Source organism: Mauremys reevesii, linkage group 15, assembly GCF_016161935.1.
Source record: "Mauremys reevesii isolate NIE-2019 linkage group 15, ASM1616193v1, whole genome shotgun sequence".
Lineage (NCBI taxonomy): Eukaryota > Metazoa > Chordata > Testudines > Geoemydidae > Mauremys > Mauremys reevesii.
In genome coordinates this window covers 3,714,866-3,729,228 of record NC_052637.1, presented here as the reverse complement: position 1 = coordinate 3,729,228, position 14,363 = coordinate 3,714,866, and the positions used below count along the sequence as shown (strand labels likewise).

General features: G+C 50.4%; 1 protein-coding gene across 1 annotated transcript in view; it reads left to right on the top strand.

Annotated features, from left to right (window-relative positions):
• The window catches only part of LOC120383498 (tripartite motif-containing protein 15-like), a 44,050-nt gene extending 32,075 nt beyond the window's left edge, over positions 1 to 11,975 (top strand). Inside the window, exons 4-8 of the mRNA XM_039501666.1 lie at positions 8,434 to 8,529; positions 9,533 to 9,763; positions 10,074 to 10,096; positions 10,996 to 11,111; positions 11,935 to 11,975. Of these exons, the coding sequence (XP_039357600.1) occupies positions 8,434 to 8,529; positions 9,533 to 9,763; positions 10,074 to 10,096; positions 10,996 to 11,111; positions 11,935 to 11,975 (507 nt within the window). The remainder of the gene's footprint in view (positions 1 to 8,433; positions 8,530 to 9,532; positions 9,764 to 10,073; positions 10,097 to 10,995; positions 11,112 to 11,934) is intronic.
• Positions 11,976 to 14,363: the final 2,388 nt, after the last annotated feature.

Genomic DNA, 14,363 nt, shown 5'->3' with positions numbered 1-14,363 from the left:
CAGCCCCCGCCGGGAGTCAGAGGGCTCTGCGCTGCCCGCAGGGGCAGAGAGCCCAGAGCCCTTTGAATCCCAGCCACCGGGGCTGGGATTTAAAGGGCTTAGGGCTCCCCGCGGCTGCCAGCAGCTCAGAGCCCTTTGAATCCCAGCCCCTGGCCGCTGATTGCCCCCTCCCCAGACCTCTGTCCCAACTGCCCCCCAGGACCCCCACCCCCTATCTAAGCACCACTGGTCCTTGTCCCCCGTTATCCACTCCCGAGACAACTACCCCGAACTGCCCCTTGGGACCCCAGCCCCTATCTAAGCCTCCCTTCTCCTTGTCCCCAACTGCCCCCTCCTGAGACCCCACCCAACTTCCCCCAGGACCCCACCCCCTACCTGTCCCCTGATAAACCTCCTAGACTCCCATGCCTATCCTACTGCTGCCTGTCCCCTGACTGCCCCTCCGAACCACAGCCCCCTCCACCCCGCCTCCTTGTCCCTTGACTGGCCCTGGAACCCCTACCCCTTCTCCAACCTTGTAATCTTGTGGCACTGACGAGTTGTAGCTTCATTTTATATCGGCTTACAGGGTGGGAGTGGGGGGGCACCACCATTTTGGGCCCCACCAAAAATTATACAAACCTGCCGCCTATGGTTGATACTGTGTTCATTATCACTGTAACCCTTCTGCCCCTCTGAGTTGGCAGCAACAAGGGCCGGATTCAGTATCCAGGGGTTCAGTTTCAATAACACAATGCAAAACCAGCTCGAGCCCCCACCCAGTGACCTGGGACAATTACCCCCCACCCCCCCCCCCCCGGGTGCCTCTAGGAGGCAATACTTCCCCACTCGCAAGCACAGAGTCCGAGTGTAGCAAAATCCTTTTAATAAAGGAGGGAAACAATGCGGCATCACGTTGGAGAGACACCACAAACAGGACTATACACAAACCATAAGCAAAAAACCCACCTCCAAGTACATTTGGCACTGTCCTTTCCCCCTTAGGGACTTAAGTCCAATCACCCCAAAGTCCAACAACCCAAGAGTCTCTGTCTCTGGTCAGTGCCACCCCAGAGTTCAAAAGTTTATCTGCAGAGTTTTACCCCCCCAGCCTGGGTGGAAATGGGGGGTGTTGTGTATTTGGTTGTCATGGTTTTTGTTGCTATGGCAACTGAGTTAGATTATTATGGGTTAGCTCAGCCAGCTTCAGCCGGCTGAGTGAGCTCTCTGAGTCTGTAAATAAAATGGTGGTTTTGTTAGCTGTCTGCTGTCTGGCCTCAAGTGATTTCTTCCTAAACCGGCTGCCCCCAAGTATATAACAAGTGGTGACGATGGATGGGATCCTGGTGCTGCTCCAGTAACAGAAGGAAGTAGAAGTCAAGGTACAAAACAAACAAACAAAAAACCTGCTTGTTTGCACTGACTGTGAAAGTGAAACTAAAATCATGGCTACTCTGACCAGGCCACTGGAAACTTTTCATGAGAATATAGAGCAGTGGCATGTGTATACTGAGCGTTTTGAGCTTTTTGTTATTGCAAATGACATTACAGAAGCGAAGAAGGTGCCAATATTCTTAAGTGTTGTAGGGGCTAAAACCTACTCCCTGCTACGCCGCTTACTACACCCTGTTAAGCCTGAGACTAAATCTTACAGTGACATTGTGGAAATTCTGGGGTCCCATTTCTCCCCAAAACCACTGGTAATTGCTGAAAGATATAGGTTCCACAAAAGAGACCAAAAGGAAGATGAAACAGTTGTACAATTTGTAGACATTTTAAAAAAGCTAGCAGAACACTGTGAATTTAAAGAGATGTTAAATGATGCCCTGCGTGACAGGTTAGTGTGTGGCCTGTACAGTGAAGCTATACGGAAGCGCCTACTGACAGAGGCTCAGCTTACCTTACAGAAGGCTGTTGATATTGCTGTCTCCATGGAACTGGCTACAAGGGAGGCGCAATACATCGGTGCATCCCCTAGGGTGCAAAAAGTGTCACAAGAACTGACCCACAAAACGGTGCAGAGTCAAGAATGTTACCGCTGTGGTAAGCCGGGTCACCAGGCATCAGAATGCTGGTGTAAGGACCTGGTGTGTCGACACTGTGGCAAAAAGGGACACATTGAGTGTGCCTGTAAACAAAAGAAAAGGAGGCCTGTGGTCTGGCCGACAAAAAGAGGAACCTTGCATACCCTAGAGCAGACCCAGGATGATCAAGGTGACACCTCAGAGCAAGAGAAAGTGCCACTGCATGTTTTGTCTTTGGCAGTGGGCTCACATGAATACTGGGTAACCCCGTTATTGCAGGGCAAACCTATACGCATGGAACTGGACACCAATGCAGCTGTCTCGCTGGTCTCTGAGACTGTGTATAAAGAAAAGCTACAGCATCTTCCGCTTAAGGCAACAAAAACTGTTCTGAAGACGTATACGGGAGAAGCTGTGCCCATGGTGGGCACTATTGATGTTAAGGTGGAGCTCAATGGACAGGCTGCCAAATTGCCACTGTTTGTGGTGAGAGGTAACTACCCAGCCTTAATGGGTAGGTCTTGGCTTGGGAAGATTCAACTGAACTGGGCAGAAGTGCACCGGATGACTAAAGAAGAAACCAGTCTAACCCCTATACTAAGGAAACATGCTGCTGTTTTTGGAGATGATTTGGGAAGTATGAAGGGAATCACTGTGACATTGAACATTAAACCTGACAGTCCACCAAAATATCTGAAAGCCCGAACTGTGCCATATGCCATCAGGCCAAACGTTGAAGCAGACCTGGAGCGCCTGGTCACCAATGGAGTCCTAATACCAGTTACCCATAGCTCATGGGCCACTCCTATCGTTCCAATAGTGAAGAAAGATAGTTCTCTCCGGATTTGCGGTGATTTTAAAGTCTCTGTCAACCCAGTGTTGTGTGCAGAGCAATACCCGCTTCCCCGCATCGATGACCTCTTCGCAGGCCTGGCTGGGGGACAAAAGTTCAGTAAGATTGATCTGAGTCAAGCATATTTACAGATGCATGTCGATGAAAAGTCCCAAGAGCTGTTGACTATTGTGACTCATAAGGGGCTTTATCGATACTGCCGCCTACCCTTCAGAATAACATCTGCTCCCGCCCTGTTCCAGAGGGCTATGGACCAGATCTAGTGTAGCTTGTCAGGAGTTCAGTGCTATCTGGATGATATCCTGGTCACTGGAAGAAAAGAAGAGGATCACTTAAAGAATTTAGAGGCTACCCTACAAAGACTGGAAGAGTATGGCCTACGAGTTCGCAAAGACAAGTGTGAATTCTTCAAGCCCTCTGTTGAATATTTGGGACACATCATTGATTCTGCAGGTCTTCATAAGGCCCCTGCAAAAGTTAAAGCTATTGTGGAGGCTCCCCCACCTCGAAATGTAAGCCAGCTGCGCTCGTTTCTAGAACTACTGAACTACTATGGAAAGTTCATCTCACAGTTAGCCACACTGCTAAAACCACTTCATGAGCTCCTTGGGCAGAACAAGGCCTGGAAGTGGACTGAAGCCTGTGATGTTGCATTTAACAAAGCTAAGGATGCATTGCTAAATTCTGAAGTTCTAACGCACTTTGATCCATCCTTACCCCTACAATTGGCCTGCGATGCCTCCCCTTATGGAGTGGGAGCAGTCGTATCACACATTATGCCTTCGGGAGAAGAGAGACCTATTGCTTTTGCTTCACGCACTCTAAGCAAAGCAGAAACTAACTACGCCCAAATCGAACGTGAGGCATTAGGAATTGTTTTTGGAATTCGGAAGTTTCATCAGTACCTGTTTGGGCGAAAGTTTACTCTTCTCACAGACCATCGACCTCTGACGTCAATTTTTGGACCCTACACAGGCATTCCCCCATTAGCTGCTAGTCGTATGCAACGTTGGGCATTGTTACTTTCAGCACACACATATGAAATCAAATATCGGAAATCCACTCTGCACGGCAATGCAGATGGCCTCTCAAGGTTGCCTTTGCCGGTCAAACATCAAGATAGTGCCCAAAAGGAAATCTTCTACTTTGAACAGGTAGAGAATACACCCATCACTGCTACTCAGATAAAGAAGGCAACTCACGTTGATCCAGTATTGTCCCAAGTTATGGACCTGGTGATGCATGGAAAATCTCGACAAACCTCTCCGGTCTCATCCGACCTTGTTACCTACATGTCCAGGAGGACGGAGTTATTGGTCCAATCTGGCTGTTTGTTGTGGGGGAGACGTGTCATTATTCCACCACCACTGAGATCACAGATGTTAGAACAGCTACATTCCGGTCATTGTGGAATAGTGCACATGAAGGAAATTGCACGAAGCTATTTTTGGTGGCCTGGATTGGACAGCGCTATTGAAGAGAAGGCAAAAGCTTGTATGTCATGTCAGGGTGTGAGGAATGCACCCCAGTGGGCACCCCTACACCCATGTGACTGGCCTGAAAACCCATGGCAACGTATTCATGTTGACTTTGCTGGCCCCCTTGAAGGAAGCATGTTCTTGGTGGCAGTAGATGCCCATTCTAAATGGCCAGAAGTCTCTATAATGCAGTCCACTTCTGCAGAGAGTACTATCCAAAAACTATGAGGACTCTTTAGTCGTTTTGGTCTGCCAGAACAACTTGTGAGCGACAACGGACCGCAGTTCGTTTCTCAGGAGTTTCAAAATTTTATGAAGGCAAATGGGATACACCACATCACGTCAGCACCATATCATCCGTCCACCAACGGATTAGCTGAAAGATTTGTGCAGACAATGAAAAACGCTTTGAAATCAGCAAGGGGACAACACTCCATTCAAAAGCGTCTGGATACCTTCTTACTTTCCTACAGAAACACACCTCATACTACGACCCAGGCATCCCCGGCCTTTCTAATGTTGGGACGACAGCTGCGCACTTGCTTTGATCTGCTGAAACCTTCTGAACCCCGACAAACTGTGCAACATCAGCAGCAATATCAAGCCATCAGACGGGCACCCAGAGCAAAAGACCGAACCTTTAGCCCGGGACAGCCAGTTTTGGCTCGGAATTATACTTCCAGAGCTAAATGGGTCCCGGCCACAGTCATCACTCAAACAGGACCTGTTTCCTACACTGTCCGGACTGCAGAGAATCTTACCTGGCGGCGACATGTAGATCAGCTGTTGCCAGGTCATGCCAGTCCTCAGGACCCATCTGCAATTGAGGGGTCTGACTTCACCTCTTCTGGTGAGGCACCGAATCACGAGTCACCTGTTCCTGACTGTTCTCCTCCATTACTGCCGGCAGCTGAGATACCCCTTTGCCCAGCACGAGCTGATACCACCTCCTCACCCGTTCGTGCTGCGGACCCTGAGACCCTAGGGCTTTCGGGTGCAATAACACCAGAAGTTCGCCATAATCCACCTAGAGACAGAAGGCCTCCTCATCAGCTGGATCTTTAGCTAGGGCGAACCCACGGTTATGGGGCAAAATAATCCCCAGGGTTTAGCCGGGAATGGAGGCAGTCTACCCTCCTTCTCTAGTCAAGTGTGTGTTTTATTTAGGGGATGTTCTTATTAGGGGGGGAGGAATATGTTGTGTATTTGGTTGTCATGGTTTTTGTTGCTATGGCAACTGAGTTAGATTATTATGGGTTAGCTCAGCCAGCTTCAACCGGCTGAGTGAGCTCTCTGAGTCTGTAAATAAAATGGTGGTTTTGTTAGCTGTCTGCTGTCTGGCCTCAAGTGATTTCTTCCTAAACCAGCTGCCCCCAAGGATATAACGGGGGGGCACACGCAGGGTGTTAAGGGACACCTTACATGGGCCAGGGCCGACTGCCCCACTTCTCCGTGGAGTTCTGCTGTAGCCTTCACCACGACTGGCTCCACTCCATCAGCTGTGCCGCTCCTCCAGCCAACCCGTGAACCGCATCAGCCGTCCACGCGAACCGCTCCACACTGCTCACTGTTCCACAGGCTGCGCCAACGTGCTGCAGACTGCTCTGCTCTGCCAGCTGCTTAGCGATTGATCTTCAGGCTCCCCCACTCAGTGATCTCAGCTCAGTAAGCTTAGCTCTTTTAGTGATTTCAGCTCTTAGTGGTTTCAACTTGTAGTAGAGGCGCCCCAGTGCCACCTTGGCCCAATGTGAATTCAGGTTAGCAGCCTCCAGATGGACACCTAAAGGATTCAAAATTAGCTCTGTTCTTTAACAGTGGAGAGAGGAGGATGTGCAATTGGTGTTCTAGGCCCTCAAAAGGGGCCCATACCATCAGGTACACACACCAGTCCCCAGCCTCACTCCCTTCACTGGGTTTTGGAACCCATGTCCCTTGTCTAGCAAGTACTATTTAATGTAGGTTGAGTCATTTCTGTCATAAAGCAGTCTCATAGTTTCTCATTCACATAATTAAGGTAACCACTTTTTTTTCCTTCCTGACCCAATAACAAAGAAATTGGGGATTCCCCAGTGTGAAAATAACCATCCCATGCTGCTGTGTGTTATGCTAAGTGGAGTGGGTTTACCAATGCAAATGCACATTCCTGAAATTCCTTTGCCCACTCCTCATAATGTACCACCAGATGTCAGGGTAGATCTCATCCTGACTCTGCTTACATCACTATTTGCAACTCAGTAGCCCCAACACACCCCAAATGAGATCTGACTGTGATTGCGGTGGGTACAGCTGCTGGCTTCCTCATTTCCCCAGGGGTGCTCAACCCCTGCTCCACCCTAGGCCCTGTCCCCCTCCATCCCTTCTCCCAAGGCTCCACCTCACCCGGCCTCTTGCCAACCCCCTCTTCTCACCCTGTCCCACACCCTCTCCTGAGCGTGCCCTACCCTCTCCCCCTGAGCAGCTGATCTCCAGCAGGTGAGAGGGGGGAGGAGCTGATCAATGGGGCCACCAGTGAGGGCTGAGCACTATGGTGCTGGGCCCTGCACAAACCCCAGTGAGGGACAATCCCTGCCCTGAGCAGGCTGCAGTCTAACTAGACAAGATAGAGAAAGGGTGAGAGGGGAAACTGAGGCACTGAGAGGGGCAGTTTGACTTGCCCAGTGTCATCCAGCAGGTCCGTGACAGAGTTGGGACTAGAACCCAGGTCTCCCAAAGCCACCAAACCACTAGGCCATGCTGCCACTCCAGCAGCAGTACTGAGCAATGATGAAGTGTGGCCATTAAAAGGAAAAGAAGCTGTGATAAAACTCCCAGGCCCAGCAGGGAGAGGAGGTTTCCCACTGGGATTCTGAACTCCTGTGCTGCTCCATGAAGGGTTAAACTCAGATGCTGGCCTGCACTAGAGATCAGTGTGTTGAACGCTGTGTGGGACCCCAAACATCTTGAGCCTACACACAACAGGGATACAGACAGCACAGGCCCATGCCATATACCACTGGGGTTAGACTTGTTTGCAGCAAAACTAACCCCTGGGTGGCAAGGCACTGACTTTGTGGGTGCTCTGAGGCTGGAGCACCCACAGGGAAAAAATACGGGTGCTCTGCACCCACCCTCAGCAAGCTCCCCATCCCCCCACCTCACCTCCTCCCCTGAGCACACCCTGTCTCTGCTCCTCCCTCCCAGAGTTTGCTGCCACCAAACAGCTGTAGCAAGCTCTGAGAGGGAGGAGCAGGAATGTGGTGCGCTCAGGGAAAGAGGTGGGGCTGGGGTGGGGATTTGGGGAAGGGGGTGGAATGGGGCCGGGCGGGGGCAAGGCAGGGGCGGAGTCAGGGCAGGGCCGGCGGGCAGAGCAGGATCAAGCATCCACCGGCACCAGAATTCGGCGCCGATGCTGGGTGCTGCTGACTGGTGTCAGTCTGAACTGTTTTATTGTATTGGGGAAGGACCAGCCAAAGTGGTTCCATTAGTCCCACAATGCAGACTTCTGAAATCTCCCAGAATGCACTGCTTCTGAGATCTTTACTAGGACTGGAACTGTATTTACCCTCCTAGAAGGGATTGCTACTGGAAGTGTTCAAGACAGCACTAGGGCAAACCCGAACTGTTCTTACCACAAATCAGCCTGTCTAATGGGGTTTGTCCTAATGCTTAGACCAGGTCTGTCCAACCAGTGCAGTCCCCAAGGCTGAAATTCTATTGGGACTTGGGCTCATTGGAGAATCCCAGCCCATATTTCAAGCCCGGGTGCTTCTGGGATTTATATCTCATTGTTAGTTTAATCTTCGCAAAAGTAAACGTAGTGATTCGCCACCATGTGACCCCTTTTTCCTCTTCTGTTCTGTAATACTAATTAATACATTCCAGGCAAGCTTGGATAATTCAGATCTTTCTCCAATTACTAAAAAGCCCGAACCTGAATTGGTAACAAGCCAGAATATGACACATCCCCAGTTTTCATTCTTAGGTTTCTTCTCCTTGGTGGCCCTAATGTCATGAACCCATTAGGACCAACAGTTAAATAGGGTTTGGGTGGGAAAACATCCCCCTACACGCACCCCTCAAACTGGAAATGAAACCTCCCAAATCATTTCTGTTTCTACAGGAAAAAATCCAGGCCCATTTGAAGACTCTGAGGGAAGAGAGAGAAAAGCTCCTGGAATCTAAAATGACTGGGGAGGGGAAAAGCTGGGAGTATTTGGTAGGTGCCTCTTGTTACTGACCTGCAAAGACTTGGGGTGAGAGGTTTGTTTGCAGGCAGATTCCTCTGTGGTGTTGGTGAATGTGGGCGTGTCATGTTTCTCCATGATCATGGATTTTTTTTTTTGTTAGATTCAGGTGCAGAAACTAGACCTCCATTTCAGTGAATGAGTTAATTTCTACCTCTTGTGGCTTTCCCTGTGTCTGCCTCATTTCTTGCATTATTGAATCATTTGATTCTTTTTTCCCCTGGAACTTCTGTCAGCGTAATCCTGAGTCCTGCCTTCTACTGCTCAGGATCTCCATGCTCAGGGTTCATTGATAACGCAAAGTCTTAACCATGTCAGACATGGAAACATCTCTTTTCAGAGACATGGGGATAAATGAAGAAAGGTGTGAAGGAAACTTTTCCCTGGTAACCCAGGGCCGCCCAGAGGATTCTGGGGGCCTGGGGTCTTCAGCGGTGGGGGGCCCCCACTTCGGCAGTAATTCGGCGGCGGGGGGTCCTTCCACTCCAGGACCCGCCGCCGAAGTGCCTCGAACACCCGCGGAGGGGGGCCCTCGCCGCCAAATTACTGCCAAAGTGGGACCCGGCATTTCGGCTGCGGGTCCCGCTTCGGCAGTAATTTGGCGGTGGGGTGGGGGTCCTTCCACCCCAGTGCGGAAGGACCCACCCACCGCCAAAGACCAAGAGCGAAAGAAGCTCTGGGGACCCGGGCCCTGCAAGAGTTTTCCAGGGCCCCTGGAATGAATGAAGGACCCTGCCTGAGGGGCCCTGAAAAACTCACATGGGGGCCCCTATGGGGCCCAGGGCAAATTGCCTCACTTGTTCCCCCCCCCCCCCCCACCCTGGACGGTAATCACAGGGTAGAGTCAAATATCTGTAAACCTTAAGATTTCTAAGAAATTTTCCCTCCTGCACACTCAGCACTCAATGAAAGGACACCTTCCCCCTGGAGGCTGCCTCCATGTCCCTTACCAGTCCTTTCCCTGTTGCTTTACAGAAACAGATAGAAAAGAAAAGGCAGCAAATTGTGGCTGAATTTCAGCAACTGCACCAATTCCTGGAGGAACAAGAGCAGCTTCTGCTGGCCCAGCTGGAAAAGCTGGAGAAGGAGATACCGAAGATACAGGATGAAAATATCACCAAAGTCTCAGAGGAGATTTCCTGTCTCAGTGAGCTAATCAGTGAGCTGGAGGGGAAGTGTCAGAAGCCAGCAAGTGAATTTCTGCAGGTGAGACTGAGTTAGAAATACTCCAGATCCCCCCACAGGGACAGGACAGCTCCTAAAACATGGGCACAGGAGTCCAGCAGTCAGAGATCACTGTGTGACTCAGTGTGTGCATTGTTGAAAGGTGAATGACTATTGTGCATTGCAAAGTCACAGGCACATTCACGTAGGAGATAGAAAAGACTCATTGTCTTAGGGAATCCATGGCTCTGGAACCAGGGCAGAGCCTCTCTTCCCCATACTTGCAAAATCCCTTCTTTGGAATTTGAAGTGTGTGTCAGGTGAGACTGAAATTCTCTCTCTTTCTCTCCAGGACATCAGAAGCACCTTGTCCAGGTAACATGGCTCTCTCACTCCCCCTTACACTTCACAATGCTGGGAAAGAGCTTGGAGACAATATTAGCACCGCATCTCCACAGGGCTCCACAGCATAAGAATGGCCGTACTGGGTCAGATCAAAGGTCCATCTAGCCCAGCATTCTGTCTTCCGACAATGGCCAATGCCAGGTGCCCCGGAGGGAATGAACAGAACAGGGAATCACCAAGTGATCCATCCCCTGTCGCTCATCCCCAGCTTCTGGCAAACAGAGACTAGGGACACCATCCCTGCCAAAATGTGTGGGGAAGGTCACATGTTGGATACAAAATTCTCAGACAAACTTCTCACCCTTGTATAGAAGACTCTGGAATTATCCATTCAGTGGGAAGGACTGACCTCAAGTATTTCCCAGAGATGTCACCTCCCTGGGGGACTGGCTGCCTCAGCATTGTGGGGATGGAATATGGGCCTGTCACTGCTGGGGCCCTGGTTACCATTCAGCCCAGGGCAGCAGTGGTCAAGACTCTTCCCCAGCTGAGGACTGTTAAGGGGACCTGTGTGGAATGAGCCGGGGAGGTGGGTGTTCGTGTCTCAGTTTTTAGCGGACAGATTTCTACAACAGTAAACAGGGGAACCTCCTGTCCCTCAGAGTATGGGGGCCAAGGAGTGAATTGGCCATGGAGACTCAATTCCCCTTTTATCCCCAGAGCTGGTGTCTCTAGGCCAGAGTTAAATAATATCAATAGGATCTTCAGAGTGAAGGTTTGACTGGCAGAGCATGAACTACACCTGCTCTGAGGCTGGGAGAAGCAGAGGAATTCTAACTCCAGGCCCATTAGAGCAGCAACTTTCACTGACAAGAAATTATAAAGTGTCACTAAGTGAAATGTAACCATGTGAAATTGTTTTTCTTCAGGTGTGAGAAGGGGAAGTTCCAGCAGCCGGAGGAGATTTCTCGTGAACTGGAAAAGAGACTCAGTGATTTTCCCCAGAAAACTGTTGCTCTCATGGAAACTCTGAGGAAGTTCCAAGGTACTGAAAAGGGATCTAGGAGTGGAAATTAGGAAAAGCCTGCGTGAGTATGGGAGGAGAATCGCTCTTGGCAATTGGTTCATAGTTAGATGATGCTTCTCTAATTCTTGGGTGAGAATGTCACTCTCTCAATGCCAGACTGGCTTTAACATTTTATCTATAGAGAATGAAACCAATTAGGCAAACACCTAAACTACTTGTCACGTTAGTGGAGTGATCAAAGAGACAAGCATTATGAGCTTAAAGATTCTCTAAGTGAATGTCTGGCTGCAGCATTCTTTGTTATCAGGGGTCCCAGTCACTCAGATTGATTAATTCAAACCTTTGTTTGGACCAAAAGCCTGCCTTGCCATTACAGTTCCTGTTAAAGTAAGAAATGACAGACATTAAGAAAGACGAACTAGCCAATTATCTTCTGCTGGGGCATAGGCAGGTCACAGTGAATTTCTCCTGTGAAGCTCCGAGAACCCCTTACAATGTCTGACATATTATACGTGTCCAAATGATATATGTATTAGTTCTTTTCCAATCATCTTTGAGTGTTATGAATATTAAATAGCATATATAACTCATACAATACACATACATGAACTTTCTAATTGGCAGGTCTGAGGATGTTCAAGCTATGTTCATGTTGTTGTTCTCTTTTCTGATTGAAATATTATTAAGACTCAGATTTCAGCTCAGATTTTTTTAGTAAAAATCACAGAAAGGTCCCGAGCAATAAACAAAACTTCACGGAAGCCTGTGACCTGTCCGTGATTTTTTGGGGGGGGTGTTGTCTTTAACCTCTTTGTGTGATCAAAACATCTTTGTCCCACAGAGCAACTTATGAACACATCACTTCATAACAAGGTCACTTAAGGCAACATTTCCCTTATGTCCAGCAAACTGCTCACCAGGTCAAAGCCAAGTCAGTCAGAACAAACACACAATCATGGTCTGTCCAAACTGCTGCATAAGAAATAACCCTTGTACCAATTCTCAATACTTAGCATAACAAACAGTGGAAAGCAGACAAATGGAGCAGATGTAGCAGGGACCCAGGAGTCAGGATGGCTCACATGAATTCATGATTTACCAAAGGTCAGAACACTCAGGCCCCAGTTTAGCAAAATGGACTAATTTGGGGCAGCTACGTTTCTCTGTCCCATCTAGAGAGTTGCAGGTGGAGTCAATGCAGGTGCCCCACTCCTCTGAGAACCAGGCCCTAGGGCCCAAAAGTCGCCATCCAAGATATAGACCAGAAACGAGAGGCCGTCTATTAAAGCAGGACCCAGCCCATCACTCTGCTCTGGTACTGGATGGCAGCTGTGCTGAGCCAATGAGCTATGGGGAAGGAAAAAAGCCCCTCCCACACAATGAGGAATCCTCCAGCCATGGGCGGCAGGTAACGAAGGCAAGGGAAGGCATCACTTCCCCAAAAAGCCCCGCACACGCTCCACCCCAGCTCAGGCCCCCTCCTAGCTATGTGCAGCAGGCTGCTCTTGGCCCTTCACTGAGCCTGGCGGCTGCAGAGGGAGCAGTGGCCAGGGGTCGGGTCTGGCAGCGCGGCCCCTGCTTCCCGGCCCCCTGGTGCTCTGTGACTGGGAAGGCTGGAGCTGGCCGACACTCCGTGGGCTGGGTGTGCTGGGCAGGAGCTAGCGGCTACAATGGGTCTGGGTGGGCTCCAGTGGGCATGGAAGTAGCTTCAGTAGGATGGTCGGGACTTGGGGGGGACGACTGGCCTCCCCAAACCAGCCATTCACCCACCTGCCATGTCTCCAGCACAGGAGCCCCTTGTGCTTCCTCCCCAGCAGCTGCAGACACAAGGCGGGTTCCTGAGAGGGCTGGGAATGGGGTGGGGGTGGTGATGGCGTGTGGAAGAGGGAGTGGGGTGGACGAGGGACAGAGGGAGGTGGGCAGTGTAAAGCTGGGCCTCTGACACTCTGCACGCTGGGCAAGACACACGGGGGCCATTGTCACAGGGATGTAGCTCTGGCTGGTTCAGAACTTCCTCTGCCTGTGCCAAGGTCTGCACCGGCCCCTCCAGGCACTGAACAGCAGAGTCACAAATGGCCCCTCCCCTCTCTCCTTTTGCCAGCATTGGGGTGAATCTGGCCCATAGAGTCAACCTTCCCCTGCCTCAGTTTCCACATTTATGAAATGATTTTATTATTATTCCTATATCTGCCTGTGGAGGATGGGGGCCCCTTCATGTTGCTCTCTGTAGTGTCAAAGGGACCCAAGTGGGTAAAGTTACTTTTATGCCAAAGTCTTTGCAGGCTCTGGGTCTAGGTTACGACAAAAAGCCGTAAATGAATGAGACGAACCAACTGGAGTCTGAAGGGAGGGAGGGGATGAGGAGGGGAAAAGTAAATCTCACTTGCAGATTGTCTGTCCTGGGATAGTTGTGAGGCTGCAAGGATGTTGGTCCCAGTGCTGGGAGATGCCTGAATCACAGAGGAAATAGAAGATTTCAAACCTTTTTATATTAAATAACTGAGTGTCTCTGTCTGTTTCTCTGTCATAATTATAAAAGTTACAGAGTGGGGACGCTGTTATAAGTATGAAAGTCTGAAATCTCACCTCTTATCCTTTCCCCCTCCAGACACTCTGCCGTCTGCACTGGAGAGAAAAAGGGGGGAACCTCTAGGAGCCCCCAGACTGGGTGAGTTTGCAGGTGGAGATTGTCTTTAAATTATGAGAAAATTCCAGAGAAAACATCTTCATGAGATTGTAGCTAAAGTTACCAACCAAATTGACAGCAACCACGACACACACAGCCCTAAAAATAACACATTCAGTAGATCCAGGAGCCCATGTCCCCCCGCCCCCCTCACTCCCTGCCACACACACACTTTTAAAAGTGGGATGTTCAGGACACTTTTTGACATGGGCATAGTTTGAGGGCAGGGTGCCACATTCCCCTTCCCCCTCCCCGCACTGCAAGCCTTGGGCAGGCATGGAGTGTCATGAACAGTGTCTGTGCTTTGGGCAGGGCAACTGATCAGCTCCTCCCTGTGTAGCGCAGCCCCTGCCTGCGGCGCCAGCCTCTTTCCAGTCCTGGCCCCTCTCAAAGGCCCCACCCCTGCTCCTCTTTCCCAGAGGCCCTGCCTCCTGGCCAGGCCAGAAGCCAGAACCGGAGCCACCACCCAAGTAGCCCAGGCTGCACTGGGGGGCCCAGCACCCTCCACCTCCCCAGGATGCCACACCCTGGAGAGCGGGCACATGGGCCGAAGGCTGCTCTCACAGCCCCCCGTACCCATGTCC